General features: G+C 39.1%; 1 protein-coding gene across 5 annotated transcripts; it reads left to right on the forward strand.

Annotated features, from left to right (window-relative positions):
* The first annotated feature begins 1,404 nt into the window (after positions 1 to 1,404).
* LOC107674477 (protein PAT1 homolog 2-like) lies at positions 1,405 to 13,295 on the forward strand. 5 transcript variants are annotated; one of them, XM_016468458.1, is made up of 19 exons: positions 1,405 to 1,531; positions 2,117 to 2,279; positions 2,546 to 2,799; positions 2,883 to 2,948; positions 3,031 to 3,084; positions 3,168 to 3,323; positions 3,447 to 3,524; positions 3,631 to 3,779; positions 4,045 to 4,119; positions 4,192 to 4,315; positions 4,544 to 4,664; positions 4,763 to 4,860; positions 4,972 to 5,025; positions 6,453 to 6,595; positions 6,678 to 6,834; positions 6,906 to 7,046; positions 7,196 to 7,293; positions 7,671 to 7,811; positions 12,645 to 13,295. In XM_016468458.1, exons 1-19 carry the CDS (start codon positions 1,511 to 1,513, stop codon positions 12,676 to 12,678), a joined length of 2,127 nt encoding a protein of 708 aa, XP_016323944.1. In that variant the 5' UTR covers positions 1,405 to 1,510; the 3' UTR covers positions 12,679 to 13,295. The 5 variants fall into 5 exon arrangements, with proteins under 5 accessions (XP_016323944.1, XP_016323974.1, XP_016323958.1 ...); XM_016468488.1 differs by having other exon boundaries at positions 6,966 to 7,046; XM_016468472.1 differs by having other exon boundaries at positions 3,456 to 3,524.
* Positions 13,296 to 14,371: the final 1,076 nt, after the last annotated feature.

Below are 14,371 nucleotides of genomic sequence, written 5' to 3' on the forward strand. Positions count from 1 at the left end.
GCTGATTGCCGTGCATTATTCTCCACATATAGCGCGATCTGAACCCTAAACACGTTTCGTCAAAAAAGCCGGTTTTGTCCACTTTCAAGGCATCGCGAGTTCACGTTTTACTGCAGAAGCCGACACGCGCCCTTGTTGTTTTTGAACAGAAGCCGATAAGTCCATTTTAGCGAATCAGCGCGCTGTATTCAGGTCAGGTGACAAGGCTACTTTCACTTTGAAAAGACGTGCTAGCTGAGAGTTTCGTCAACGCTGACTAAAAGTGATCGAGGATGGATAATTTTGATGAACCTGTGATATCTTCTTCAGGGCGAAAAAGGAAAATAAAAGCTGAAACGTTTTCACGGAACCTTGCAAAAGCAGCGCGTTACAATGGTGAGGGAAAAGCTCTGTGTATTGCGTGTAATCACATTCATACAGTTTATAATCACAACAACAACAACAACGTTGTAAGGCATCTACATTGTCATCTGAGGAGATTACAAAGATTAAACGTGAAATGTGGAGTTATCTACTTTTGCCAAAAAACGACTGTTGGGAGTTGCTTTTGCTATAAAACAAACTTTTAATATGTTAAAAAAAACATACTTTCAATTAACTTTAATTTTGTAAATTACCTGTATTTGTTTAAGTTATTATTACTTAATCAAAACAACCCAACCGGTTGAGCAAATCAAGAATATCAAATACACTGGGGGACAGTTTAGCGGCCGTATCTAATTATTGAATTATTGGACAAGACGTGTCTCCCTTTGCAGTGTTGCCAAGTTTCTTCAAGAGAAATAAGCGACCTGCTCTGAAAAAAACACCGGCACGTTCTTCAACGAACAAAATGACCATCACGGCATAAATGCACTGAATTAAAACTGATTTTATTGTCCTCAAAACTCGTAAGACACTTGCATTCCATCCACCTTCCCTGGCTATTTAAATAATTATTTCCCTGGCTATATAAATAATACATTATTTATAATTAGGCCTATGCATTAATTGCTGTTAAGTTTAGAAATTTCTGTTGCATCAAAAGCGGCTTTTAATGATATGAAGATGCTTACTCAAATTACTTAAGATAGACTGTTAAAAAAAAACATCACTTTGTGTGTTCTGTTTAAACGCATGCAACTCTGTCACGATTAATAGCTATTTGGATGGAAAATGACCTTTTCCAAAACAGAGCAAACATGCCTTAACTACAGAACGAACAGAGCATGAATTGCTATGGCACTGACAGACAGAGAAACAAAATCACACACGGTCATACATTTTGTCCTGTGGGTGCCAGCCACTATCAAGCCCAAATACACAACTTTATTCTGGACATAAGCCCAAACTAAGCGGACTTGGCAACTATCTATGGTGGTTACGCCCTTGCGTAAAGTACCACCTCCAAACGCGCAGGTGTGTTCGTTTCCAAACACTGATAAACACGTGTAGCAGCACTGGTTGCTGTAGACGTTCAGCGAGTGTGGAAGCTTAATGAAATATTTCAGTAAATACTGACAATATTTAAATGGGTGATTCTGAACATCCCGTAAGTACATAAAGCAATAACACTGTGAATGGGTTGCACATTTTGAGTTGGCTATAAGAAGGAAAGCCAATGGCATGCAAATTGCTTAAATCATAAGTTTACGCATTCACACGTAATATTATCGCTATCACTTTACAGTAAGGTCCTATTAGTTAGCGTTGGTTAATGCACTTACTTACAATAACTAAAAACGCACAATACATCTGTTACAGTGTTTGTTAATCTTTGTTAATATTAGTTGATTGAAAATACAACAGTTGCTAGTCGATGTTTGCTCAGTTTCATTAAATATTAACAGATACAACTTTTTTTTTATTGAATAACGTTAATGTTGTGATTAATGTGTTAATGTTGAAATTAACTGAGATTAAGACATGCTTTAAAAGTGTAGTTCGTTAACTAATGTAGTTAGGTGATGCTAATAAATTAACCTTATTGAAAAGTGTTAACAATTTCTTTGAATGCAATACAAGAAAAACAATCCTTACCTGGTATTGGTCATCATGTCCTGATGTATTTACATTAACTTTAAGGTTATTGTTAGCAATGATTTATAATACATTTTGTTTCTCTTTCTGTGTTCAGGAGAAAACTGGGGAATCTGTTCCTGATGCCAGCTGGCCAGAGAATGGGGATCAGTGGAGCGACAAAGGAGAAGAGGAGGATGATGATGAATGTGGACTATTGCAGGAAATGGTTGAAGAGGATGAGGAGATTGACCTCTACAATGAGGAGACATTTGGCTTAGGTATTATTATATTATAAAATCTGTAAGCTTACTGGAATTGGATGTCATGCACAAATTGTGACTGGATTGGAATCCAATATATAATACGTTTAAAATTGAGCTAAATGTCTGAAGCTGAAATTTTCCCATGTATTTCTTTTTCTGGGATGGGTAGAGATGAAAATGTGGTGTTAGATGGATTTTAATCTCTTGAAGCATTATCACTGCAGTTTTTTTTTTTTTTTAACTAACTCTCTAAAATGTCATTATGCAAAAAATGAACCCAGATGAAGCCACAAGTGGTGATAATCCAGATGCTGACCCTTTGGATCTCCTGCTGCTGTGTAGTGATAACTCCTCAACACCACCCCCACCTCAGAGATCACCTTCCCCTCGCAGTTCCCATTCACCCTCCAGACCAGGATCTCGCGTTTGGCCCCACACTCCAACAGGCCGGTCTCAGAGAGGGAGAGCAGGTCGAGGGCAGCTGTTTGATGACCCAGCTGTGGTGAAGACTGTGGAAGGTCGACCGAGCCTAAAGGTTTACCTGCCTCATGTTATTTCAGAAATGTTGGTGGGACCTTAAATTAAGTACTAACCAGTACAATTTATTTTTTCCCCTAGAGTCTTGATAGTGCCATTGTGGATTGCAGCCTCGGCTCCTACTGGGAGGACCCCAAGTCAAATACAGTGTGTTGTGTTCAATATTTTGCAATGTTTTGCTTTTTTGGTTTGACCTGGAGTGTAATGTTTGCCACTGTCTTTCTCACAGTGGATGATAGCACCTCTAAAGTCTAGCAGGCCACCTGCGGCATCTTTACTTCAGGTGCTCAATCAAATCTTAAATGTGTGTCTTGCAGCTATACAACACAACCATCTGTTGATCACTTTGATCTTTTTACCAATTAGGACCAGGCAATCGTGGGAGTCATTGACGGATCAAGACATGGCAGGGTCCCACCTGTTTCTCCAAACTTTCTGTCTCCTATGCGACCTTTTTCTACTAGCCGGGGCAGGAGAGGACTTCCTTTTGTTGGGTCCTTCAACCAGAGATGTCATTATCAGGTAGTGGGGTTTCTAATGAATGGAGACTGTAAACATTTTACATTCTGTAAATATGAGTGGCATTGGTCTATGCCAAACTATCCGTGACTATGCTAGAATGTTGAATCTCTGTTCTTATCTTAGGCACAAAAGAATCCCATGGTTCCTTGCTCTCCCTTTCGTCCCCAAAGACTCTTTTCACCCCAGCAACAATACAACCAGGTGAAACCCCTTGTTCGTACTGCTAATTCAGAAGGTACTGTTCCTGATTAAAGCCTTCTTGCTCCAGTGGCTTATCCATTTTTTTATTTTTTTTTTACTTTTTCAGCCTGGAGGTTTTCTGTCACCTTCCCGTCCCCCTCCTCTCTCTATCCCAATGCCGGACACACACAAACTCATGCATCTGCAGTTTGGGACTGACTCCCCCAGGCCTGCTCCATTCTACAGCCCATCCTCCAACACCATGCAGGGCTTCAGGTTAATGATCTACTTCATAAAGGAAAGGTTTATCCAAGATTAAATATGTATGCACTCTCATGTTGTTCAGAACCCTTCTATAAAACACAAAGGAGATACTTTGAGATTTTTTTTTTTTCTGCAGATTTTTTCATGGTTTTTTATGACAAGGAACTGGCTTAGCTCCAGGAGTGATCAAATTATATATACCAAGTCATAAAATTGACTTTTCTAGTTACTGTTTGGTCTGTTTCGACAATAGTTTTTTTTTTTTGTCAACTTTTAGAGCACCAGGTCCTGTTGCCCAGTTCCATCCCCAGCATGAGCGGCTTTTGAGTCAACGACACCAGAGACCTCACAGGTGTGGGCAAAGAGCATTGCCTTTACTTGGGAACACAGGTTTTCTTTATCTGAATTTAAATGTAATTCACAGAAAGCCAGTGAGCTGGGACCCATATTCCCAGATCATGTCTGATAAAGAGAAGGAATGGATAATCAGGCTGCAGATGATTCAGCTACAGAGTGAAAATCCACGTCTGGATGACTACTATTACCAGGTCTGTTTCAGTCCTGAACTGCTTAGCCCTCCTTAGCAAGTTACGTTTAACTACTGTTTGATATCTGCTTTTTTCACAACACGATCCTAGTAGCTGTGTTTGCTTTTGAATAGTACATTTTAATTTTTTAATTTTAAATGTATCTGATATGTTTTTTTTACAAATGTTTGAAAGATAAAATACAAAGAGAAACTGTTGGATGTCAAGCATAGTTGTTAATCTCTGCAGGAGTGCTATCAGAGGATGGAAGCCAAACTTGCTGAAGAGGAGTTTTTGGGTGACCGATTAAAGAAGGAACCACCTAAACTCACAACCCCTTATGTTAACAAAACACTCTCATATATCCCAGGTGTGGTGCGCTGAGCTTATGTAATACCCATTTATAAATATACCCATTTTAAACATTTACAGTATGAAAAGTTGGCAGTAATTCTTGCATTACTTCAGTTGTCCACATTGAAGGTTCGCTCGGGCAGGTTGCCGTGTCTACTTGTTTCTCTCCTAGACGAGCAATTGATGCTGTTCATGCGAACACACCTGATGAGGTGAGAGTTGATTTCTTTGAGGCTGCAAAAATAACTTGTGAAAATTTGGTAAGGGGAACTTTAAAAAAAATAAAATAAAAAAAATTCAAAAATTACTTTTTATTTGGGCAGGAGCACAAATACACTAGACAGCAAAGGTTGGAGGTGTTGAGCACTATTGAGAAGGTAGAGTAACCACTTTTGTATATTTTAATACAGTTTACTTTTGAATCCTAAAGTGATTTTTGGATTGGGCTGTAAATTTGCACTCTTACGGTGTCCTAACTAGATGCATTGTCACGCCAACCAACTTCCTTTCATTCCTTCACTGTAAGGTGCCTGCAATCAAGAAACACCTAGCACTAGGGCTGCAACTTTTCATGTACCGTATCTGTGCCAAACTAAACCGCTCATCCTCTGTAGTCACCCCAGAGCCCAGCCTTAGGACCAAATGTCCAGTTTTCCCAGGATTAGTTCCTAACCCGTGGTAAAGAATGAACTGTGTAAAACACTGCAAAAGTGGACCCCGGATTTAGAGTGACAAATCTGGGTCAGTTTTAATTTGTGGAAGGAAGGGGCACAGACAGGACTGTGGCTAGGGGATACGGTCCCCAGTTCAGGTTGTTACTGTGCGCCTTGGTTGAAATCAAATCAAATTTTACCACTCAATGCATGCTGATTTGATCAATTGGAATGAAGTATTCAGGGTAGCAGTATATTTTATTTTATTTTATTTATTTTATTTTATTTGCATTTTTGCAAACTCAAGGTCACTTTACAATATTATACAACCCGATCTCACTGCAATTCCTACATATTTCACAAGGTGGTTAATTCGTACGAATTCATATGACCTCACTTGAATTTGTGCCATTTGCAAAAAATCTAACGTATTTTACAAGGTGGTAAATTTGTAGGAATTTGTATGAATGACCACCACTAAACCTAGTGAGGTTGTACAGATTCATACGAATTAGTCACCTCGTAAAATACTTACGAACTGGTCGTGAGATAGCGTTGTATTATATCACGTAAACATGACAGCAGGCAAGGAATCAGTACAGATGCAGTGAGCGTAGATAACATCCATGACATGAAACAGGCCATAAAGTTCAGGAACAAGGATCAAAAAGATGTTTTAAGGTGGGTTTTGAGATTATGTAATGATGAGAGGTTGAAAATGTGTTGGAATAGAATTGCGGAGGGGGAAACTGCAAAACCAATTTTGCATTTGCTAAAATGCAATTACAAATCAAACCACCATTACATATGAAGTGTCAGTATAATGAGTTCTTGTATTAATATGCAGGGCTTGTTTTATGGAGGGCTTGGCTAAAAGTGGCCAATAAGAAACTATTAACTACAACACTTTATTATAAAAATGTTATTTAAAATGTATACAAATTAATAAAACTAATATGAGATTCATAGGTTTACAGATATTGCTCTCTGGCGGCTAAACATTGAAATGGCTATGACATTACATTGCTTTGTTTACTGAAATCGTGTGACTTTGGCAGTTATATAAGTGTTCCAAACCACTGATTCGAAACCCAATACAGGAACAGATATGACTATGACTCTGCTTTCTTCAACCCTTTTGCTTTTCACAGTTGTACATAGTTTTGTTAGAAGTGGAAGAGGCAGACAAGATGAAGGCAACAGTGTCTGACAAAGATGAGGAAAGGCAGTTGGTGCAGAACATTAAGAGGAAGGTGGAACATCTTTACAATGAGCTGCGGTGCACTAATCTATTGTAAGAAACCCTTAACTTTCTGTTGTGAATGTACAGTTTAAGATTCTGATCTCATATACTCCTATGGTGTTCCATATCCCAGGGAATCTGGAGAGGAATTTCTTTCCTGTCTAATAATATCAAAGGGAAAGAGGATGCTGGCCAGACTCCTCCCCTTCCTGTCACATGATGAATCTCTGCATATCCTGGGTGTGGTGACCAAACACCTTCCAGTATTGATGAGCAGAGATACAGATGAGGTCTGGAACATGTAATATTGTTTTATCAGTATATATTTTGAATTTGTGATCAAGCTTTTACCTCTTCGCAGGCTCTGCCTGTTATGTATCCATCTCTCCGTGCTGTGATTGATCGACTTGCATTCAATCAGCTAATCAGAATTCTCAAAGAGTTCACCGCAGCACTGCCTGACTCGAAAGACACACGGTTAACATTGGCCTGTCAAAACAAGGTCCGCTTTTACACAGTTGTTTTTAAATTAAATTTGTCTTTTTTGGTGTAGTTTTAGTATGACCCCCTGTTAGATGATGTTTAACAGCTTTACATTTTCTCAGGGTTGTCTAGTGGTATTGCTCTCTTAAAATAACTTTTTGTTTGCAGTTTGGTCTGTCGCTGTTGTATGCTCTACTCTCACAGGGAGAAAGGATTTTATCTTCTGACCTTCCCATGGAGCCCAGCACTGGAGATTTTGAGATCTGGTATTGTTTGTGCTCGCCCTCAAATTATTTGAAACAACTACTGAAACATCGCTCTCACTCTCTCTTGCTCTCTGAAAGATATTTAGCAGTTTTTTCCATACAGACCCAAGTTTAAGGCTTAAGTAATTTAACATCTAGAATTCTGTAGATATTGTATTGTTCATGGTTCTGTTTATTATATATGAGAACCAGTAATATTTAAGATTTCTTCTTAAAGTGTCTCATAGTTTTCAAATATATTGTGAATGTCAGGTTGAAATCTGTTCAGTGAATGGAAACCAATTTTTTTTTTTTTTTTTTTTTTTTTTTTTCAATGGCATGTTAATGTAAAAATAGTTTAAATGGCTTGTTGGACTGTTTTTATGGCACCCATCCAGGACAGACACAGTATTCCATGTGGCCCGGCAGCTATCCCAGACGATTCTTGTTGAGCCACTTCTTCTGCCCTCCAACCTGCTAACACTGTTCTGTCGATATCTGGACAAGCCGACTGTACACCAACTAAAGAACAACTTGGAGTGAGTCCAAACACTGCACTCAGTACTCTGCACTTGGCATATCTCTTAGGACAGGGGTGTCCAAACATGTTCATGGAGGGCCATTGTCCTGCAGAGTTTAGCTCCAACCCTAATTAAACACACCTGAACCAGCTAATTAAGGTCTTACTAGGCATCCTAGAAACTTCCAGGCAGGTGTTGAGTTGGAGCTAAACTCTGCAGGACTCCGGCCCTCAAGGAATGAGTTCGGAGACCCCTGCACTAGAATCTTCCAGGCAAGTGTGTTGGAGCTAAACTCTGGAGGACATTTTTCCCAAAACGGGGACTTTAATTGGTGCATTTTTTTTCTCCTTGGTTCAGATCACTTTCACAGCAACATTTCAAAGCTTACTGATTTATGCAAGTTAGCGCAAGTAAAACCGTCCTCTCATTGGTCAGAGTGCACCTGTTTATGTTCTGGGATTCCTCTCATAGCTGTCATCCATTAAGATGAAGTGATCAGCTGTCGTTAGCAGCATTTCTTATATAACATGTCACACGTGAGAAGCACCAAAATGTGCAAGACACAAGTGCAACTGTCAAATGTCCAACTGTCAAACTTGCACTATAATCAAAGAGACATTATGGGGATAATTTGCCTAAAAATACAAATTCTGTAATTTACCCTCATGTTATTCCAAACCACCACCTCCTTTGCAACACTGAGGTCCAAACAATGTTGAAGCCCACAGACATACTTTTCAAAATATCATCTTTAGTGATCCACCTAAGAATGTCATGCAGGTTTGCAGCGATGTGAGGGTAAGTAAATGACAGTTTTCAATTTTGGGGAAATTGTCCTTTTAAAAAAAATTAAATGCAGTGCAGACGCATCAATTTATCAACTCTAAAAATGTACAGTTTGGCCTAGTGAGAAGCAGAACCTTTTTCGTCTTCACTTGTATTTGCATGCTCTGTATGAATTGATGTTGATTGAGTTGGAATGGTTTTGGCACTTTGCAAAATGAAAATCTTCAAGCTAGTGTGTGGTGGTCTGCGTCACCATATTCCATCTCCTATTTTTGCCATGTAACTCACACTGAACTCAGCAGCTCTGACTGCTCTAAAATGAGACTAGAAGAGACACAAAAGCAAATCAAAACATTTGAAATCTACGTGCAGCCAACTTTCTGCAGGTATGGGGTCCATATAAATTGTTTCCCATTGTGAATATGGTCCTCATACGCGTGTACATATGGTTTCATGGCAGTCATGTTTGTAATAGTTCTCAGTTACCCCCTTCCAAAACTGTTTTAGAACTTTCGGCTGTCATTAAAGACAACTTTGTGTTGTATCCCAAAAAATAACTTGCTGTGGCTCTGTGCAGAAAATATTAAAACAGATGTTTAGTGTGGTGGATAACAGTAAAATCTAATCTGTTAGCAGATTTGTATCAGTGTATCCAGATTAAGAACCACTGGACTAAGGCCACATCCACACGAAGCCAGAGCTTTCCCTATCTGATCTTTTTTTCCTCATTCTAAACGAATTCCGTACACACGAAACCACTGAAACAGACTCAAAACGATGTAGTATACATGCCAGACCAGTATGTGTCGCTATAATTCTGCCACAGAGATGCACTAAAAAACCCGAAGACTTGGAGCATGCGCATAAACCTTGTGTGCTGTATACAAACATTTTTGCTTTAGTAATTTTAAATTTCTTTAGTAAAGCTAATAGACTCCGCTTCTGCAGCATGAACACAAGCATGTAGTCTGCCATTGTTGTTGTTGCTGTTACGTGACATAGTGGTGTCTGACTAGGGTCAAGACGTGGGGTGATGACATCATCGTTTCACAAAATATACAGATTGGCTGTACACACGAAAACACAAGGGCGTCGTTTTCAGATTTATCCACTCTGAACCCGGTTTTAAAAAAAATAGCGGTTTCAGGCTCCCAAAACGCCGGATCCATCTGGACGAAACGCTGATACGATACCTTTTTTTTTTTTGTTTGTTTTTTGTTTTTTTTACGTATACAGCTAAACGTATCTCCGTGTGGACGAGGCCTAAATGTTTATACCAGGGGTGTCCAAACTCCATCAACTGTGTTCTGCAGTTTAGCTCCAACTTGCTTTAACACACCTGCCTGAAAGTTTCCAGTTTGCCTATTAAGGCCTTGATTAGCTGGTTCAGATGTGTTTAATTGGGTTTGGAGCTAAACTTTGCAGGACACTGGCCCTCCAGGAACAGGATTGGACACCCCTGGTTTATACTAGGGGTTTAATTTGGCCCCGATTTTGAGTTATTTTCCCCTTTTCAAGGTATATTTTAAAGGTGATCTATTATGCCCCTTTTTACAGGATGTAAAATAAGTATCTGATGTCCCCCAAGTTGTGTATGCTATATAGCTTGTTGAAATTGCCACTTTTAGGGTATGAGCCAAAACACGCTGTTTTTGTGTTTGTCCGTTTAAATGGAAATGAGCTGGTGCTCCCGCCTCACTTTTCAAAAGAGGGTGGAGCTTCAAGGTCTCATGCTCCTGCATACAAATGCTGGCCTTTGTAAATAAACATTCTATTATTAGTACAAGCCTGTTATCTTTACAGAAAACATACTGTTTAAAACTCAGTCACCTGATTGTACTGTGCATAATAAATGCGCGTTTATGAATTACATGGAGCACGGCGCGATAAAAATAATAGTTGGTCTCGTGGTACCTTCACGTGCTTTGACAAACTTTATAAGTCCCACTTGTGATCATGAGCTCGACAAATTCAAGCGGTCGACTTCACATTGCTTTCATATGCAATTTTTAACTACCACTTTCCTATTTACGATCATTCTGGTAGTACATGAAAGGCAGCATCAGCGCAAACTGGCAGGGACAATAGTAGCTTTAGCTATCAATCAGGACAACGCGATCCCTCTTTCAGAAGCAACCTTTGCACAACTCCAGTGCTGAACTGGCCCTCGTTTGCAAGGCAGTCTGGTGTAAAATGATTTGCACAAACATAGGACTTTAGCTTTTTTTTGTGTGTTTTACTGTGACCACTGTGTCCTCAGCGGCTCAGATGGAGGGAGTCTATGGAGACTCCTATGTTAATTGGTGCATTCCAACACACGACACTTGTAATACCTCTTTGGTGCTGACATTGTATCTACAGCAACTACAGCAAGAAAACCGTAATGGTGGACTGTTGCTTCTCACTCAGGGCAGTGTCTGTGCTAATAGGGCAGAGAGCGTCACAAATGGGCAGGACTTTTTCCCTATGATGACGTGTATGTAGGGAGGAATCTGAAACCTCTCATTTGGCGAGACTGTTTATGATTTATCTGGATTATAAAAAAAAAAGAGTGGGTGGATTTTTACCAATAAAGGCTGGTTGTTTTCTAGGGCTGGGACAATAAATCGATGCATCGCGAATCGAGAAATGATTCTCCATCTATTCTGAGATTTTCTGAAGGCATTGCTATTCTCTCTTGAATCGATTCTGAGCTTAGTTTTTAACAGCAGATGGCCAGAAAGCCTCCGGAACATTAAACTGCTGTAAACCAATATACTGTTAAACAACCATTTTCTTTCTCAGTTGTTTCCCTTCACCTAAGCCATAAGCAACTGCGTTTACAAGGATACTTGCAGAGCACAGTATTTCAGGCACAAATGGATGCAGGAATTAACAGAATACAGTGTTCACGTGCATCTGCGTGGCTCTCACCGTGTCTACACCGGACACGAGCAGCACGGCGTGACGCAACAAAATACAATGAACCCATTATAATCGTTAATGCTGTCTACACTGGATGTGGCGTCCAGTGTAGACAGACTTTAGGGCCGTTCACATGTCGCGACTAAAAACGCGTGGAAAACGCCAGTTGGCAGTCGCGCCTTTTTCTCCTTTCCAAAGCACTCTGGAGCTTGCGCTTTCGTGGTGCCTGCCGTTGCTAAGCAACCATGACCTGCGCTCTCCTTGACGACGCGGAAGTGTCAACAAAGGATAAACGGATTTCCAGCACTGAAAATCGCGTGCAGTAGCTCTGCTACTAAATGTATTTAAAAATGGGTATCTCTCTACAGCTGTCGCGTTCGGTGTAGACACAGTGTCTGTGTGCGAGCAAAGAAAACGATCAGTATAAATATAATGATCAGTAGCCTATACTAAACATTGCACATCCTGTGATGTGACTATCGCGGATGCGCACATCGCGATATCGATGCTGAAACGATATTTCGTGCAGCCCTATTCCAGTTCCTTACACGCGCACCATTTGAACCTAAAATAATCATTCATAAAGTTCGAAAAGGTTTAAGTGAATTACAAGGATGTTCACAGTGGGCTGTGTTTACATTAATCTCGCATCATAAAAGCATAAAAGCAGATGTGCAAGTACATTTAACCACTTTCATTACTCAGCTGAACGTACAAGCGCTCTTCTTCGTGAGCATTTGAGTGTGTGGTTAAAAACTAGCCTAGAGCGCCATCTGCCGTTAAAAACTACAAGTGCATCTCAATAAATTAGAATGTTGTGGAAAAGTTCATTTATTTCAAGCTCAGAATCGATTCGAGAAAATGACGATGCATTCCGAAAATCTCAGAATCGATCCACGAATCGCGATGCATCGATTTGTCCCAGCCCTGTTGTTTTCACACAGGGCGGCCACACAACTGTTTAAACACCTTATAAAAGTTATTTTTGCGTAATAGGACCCTTTTAAATGAAAAGAGTAATATTCTTTAGTCACAATATTTAGATGAATTCAGTACATCAACCTACACATGGCTTACTTAGCTTTATCTGTACATGAAAATTACACACTTGACCTTTTTATTCTAAGATTTTTTTTAAGTGTTTTTCTTCCCCGACTGCAGATCAGCTACAGGATTTCTGGCTGTAGCATCGTGAATGAGCACTGACCCTATGACCTCTCTCCACACTTACCTGAAACATAGGACGACGCTAAGCCTGAAATGAACTGGACTTTGTGATGGACCACGTTCATCCAATATTTATCTGTAGTTTTCCTATCAACCTAAATTTCTTTTCCTCCTAATTTTTCTTCTAGTCCTGTCAAGGTCTGATTTGCACCTAATTGGCAGTTAGCACTTTTTTGACATGGCTGATATTCAGTCATTAATCATGACCATATAAAGCCTCATATGAAGCATGTCACGTCGCAGATAAAGCTGATCATGTTGGATTTGTGGTCTGCAGGTCTTCAGAGCGAGCTGTTGGGGTTAATGTAATTTTACAGTTGCACTAAAGGTGTTGGGTTTAATTTGTGATTATAAAAACATCTTTTGTTATGAATCCAACTATGTCTGTCAAAGAAAGGTTCTTGGTGTTAATTTGGATACTTTAATGTTAATTACAGAAGTATGTATTTATGTGAAAAAGTGTTTGCGGTATGGTTTCATTTGTTTTATTTTTGTAATGGTTCGATCATTGTCATATCTAATATGTATTTGTCACTATTGCAGAGCACATGCAAATAAAAAAAAAATAAAAAATTGTAAAAGCAACTGACTCAATGTAGATTATGAGGACTAAAAGATGTGAAACCAAGTTTGTTTTTGGACCTTATCTTTTGATTTGTGTTTATTATATAGTGTGATTTGTGTGATTCATAATATAGCATGGCCTTGAGAGCTTTTAGCATTTTTAAAAGCAATTTCTTAAGGACACATTTTGATTTAAACAAATTAGTGAATACCACAACGGTGTTAGGAACTGTACTGTAAAACCCATAAATAAACACACACACATACATGTATGTATACATACACACACACACACACACATATATATATATATATACACACACACACACTGTTCCAAATTATTATGCAAGTGACATATCAATAGGATTTTGGTACGATAAACAGTCATATTTTTGTTTTTGATTTTCACATCTTTTTAGATAACTGGTATCAATCACAGACAGGTTTGTTCAATAGTTTTCCAGGTCTTCTTAGGTAAATGGAAACCCTACTTAAAGCGGTTGTTCCACATTAAGCAAGTCACAGTTCTCATGCAATATGGTGAGGAAGAAAGATCTTTCTGAAGATGAAAAGTATGAAACAATGCAATGTCTTGCAAAAGGCATCAAAACAAACTATATTTTGTAAAAAGCAAATAGAGATTATTGAACTGTCAAAAGATGTGTGAGCACAGAAGATCTTGGTCAGATAAAGATTTATTAATGGTCCCATATTTTACACCTTTCTGGAGTTTTATTTTAGGTTTTGATGTCCTTAAGAATATATATTTGCGGTATAAGTTCATAACTGACCATTTTCTGTTGTGGTATAAAATGAAGAATAGTGCTCTCGGAAATAAAATGATTTTCATGCAGGACAACACACTATCCCATGCTGCATAAATACCATGGTGCTAAACAGTTTGAAAATGTGTTTCTACAGCCACTGTGCAGGTTTCTCTTTGTGAGGTTTGGTTAGCAGTGACTGAAACGCAGCTTTACACACAACTGCCAGTCTGCATGAAGAGGATGTTGAGACTCCAGTAGCTTCAAACACCTGTTTGCTGCTCAGCAGTGGATTTTTTACAGCTGGCATTACAATACAATTCATTTGTTTGA

This window comes from Sinocyclocheilus anshuiensis, unplaced genomic scaffold (assembly GCF_001515605.1).
Source record: "Sinocyclocheilus anshuiensis isolate Anshui unplaced genomic scaffold, SAMN03320099.WGS_v1.1 scaffold890, whole genome shotgun sequence".
Classification (NCBI taxonomy): domain Eukaryota; kingdom Metazoa; phylum Chordata; class Actinopteri; order Cypriniformes; family Cyprinidae; genus Sinocyclocheilus; species Sinocyclocheilus anshuiensis.

Excerpts from the sequence above, each read along its gene's own strand:
- LOC107674477 (XM_016468458.1), top strand. The coding sequence starts at position 1,511 with ATGGGTGATTCTGAACATCCC. Across the intron at positions 2,800-2,882 it reads AAGGTCGACCGAGCCTAAAG|AGTCTTGATAGTGCCATTGT; the intron begins GTTTACCTGCCT and ends TTTTTCCCCTAG. Across the intron at positions 6,835-6,905 it reads TGAGCAGAGATACAGATGAG|GCTCTGCCTGTTATGTATCC; the intron begins GTCTGGAACATG and ends ACCTCTTCGCAG.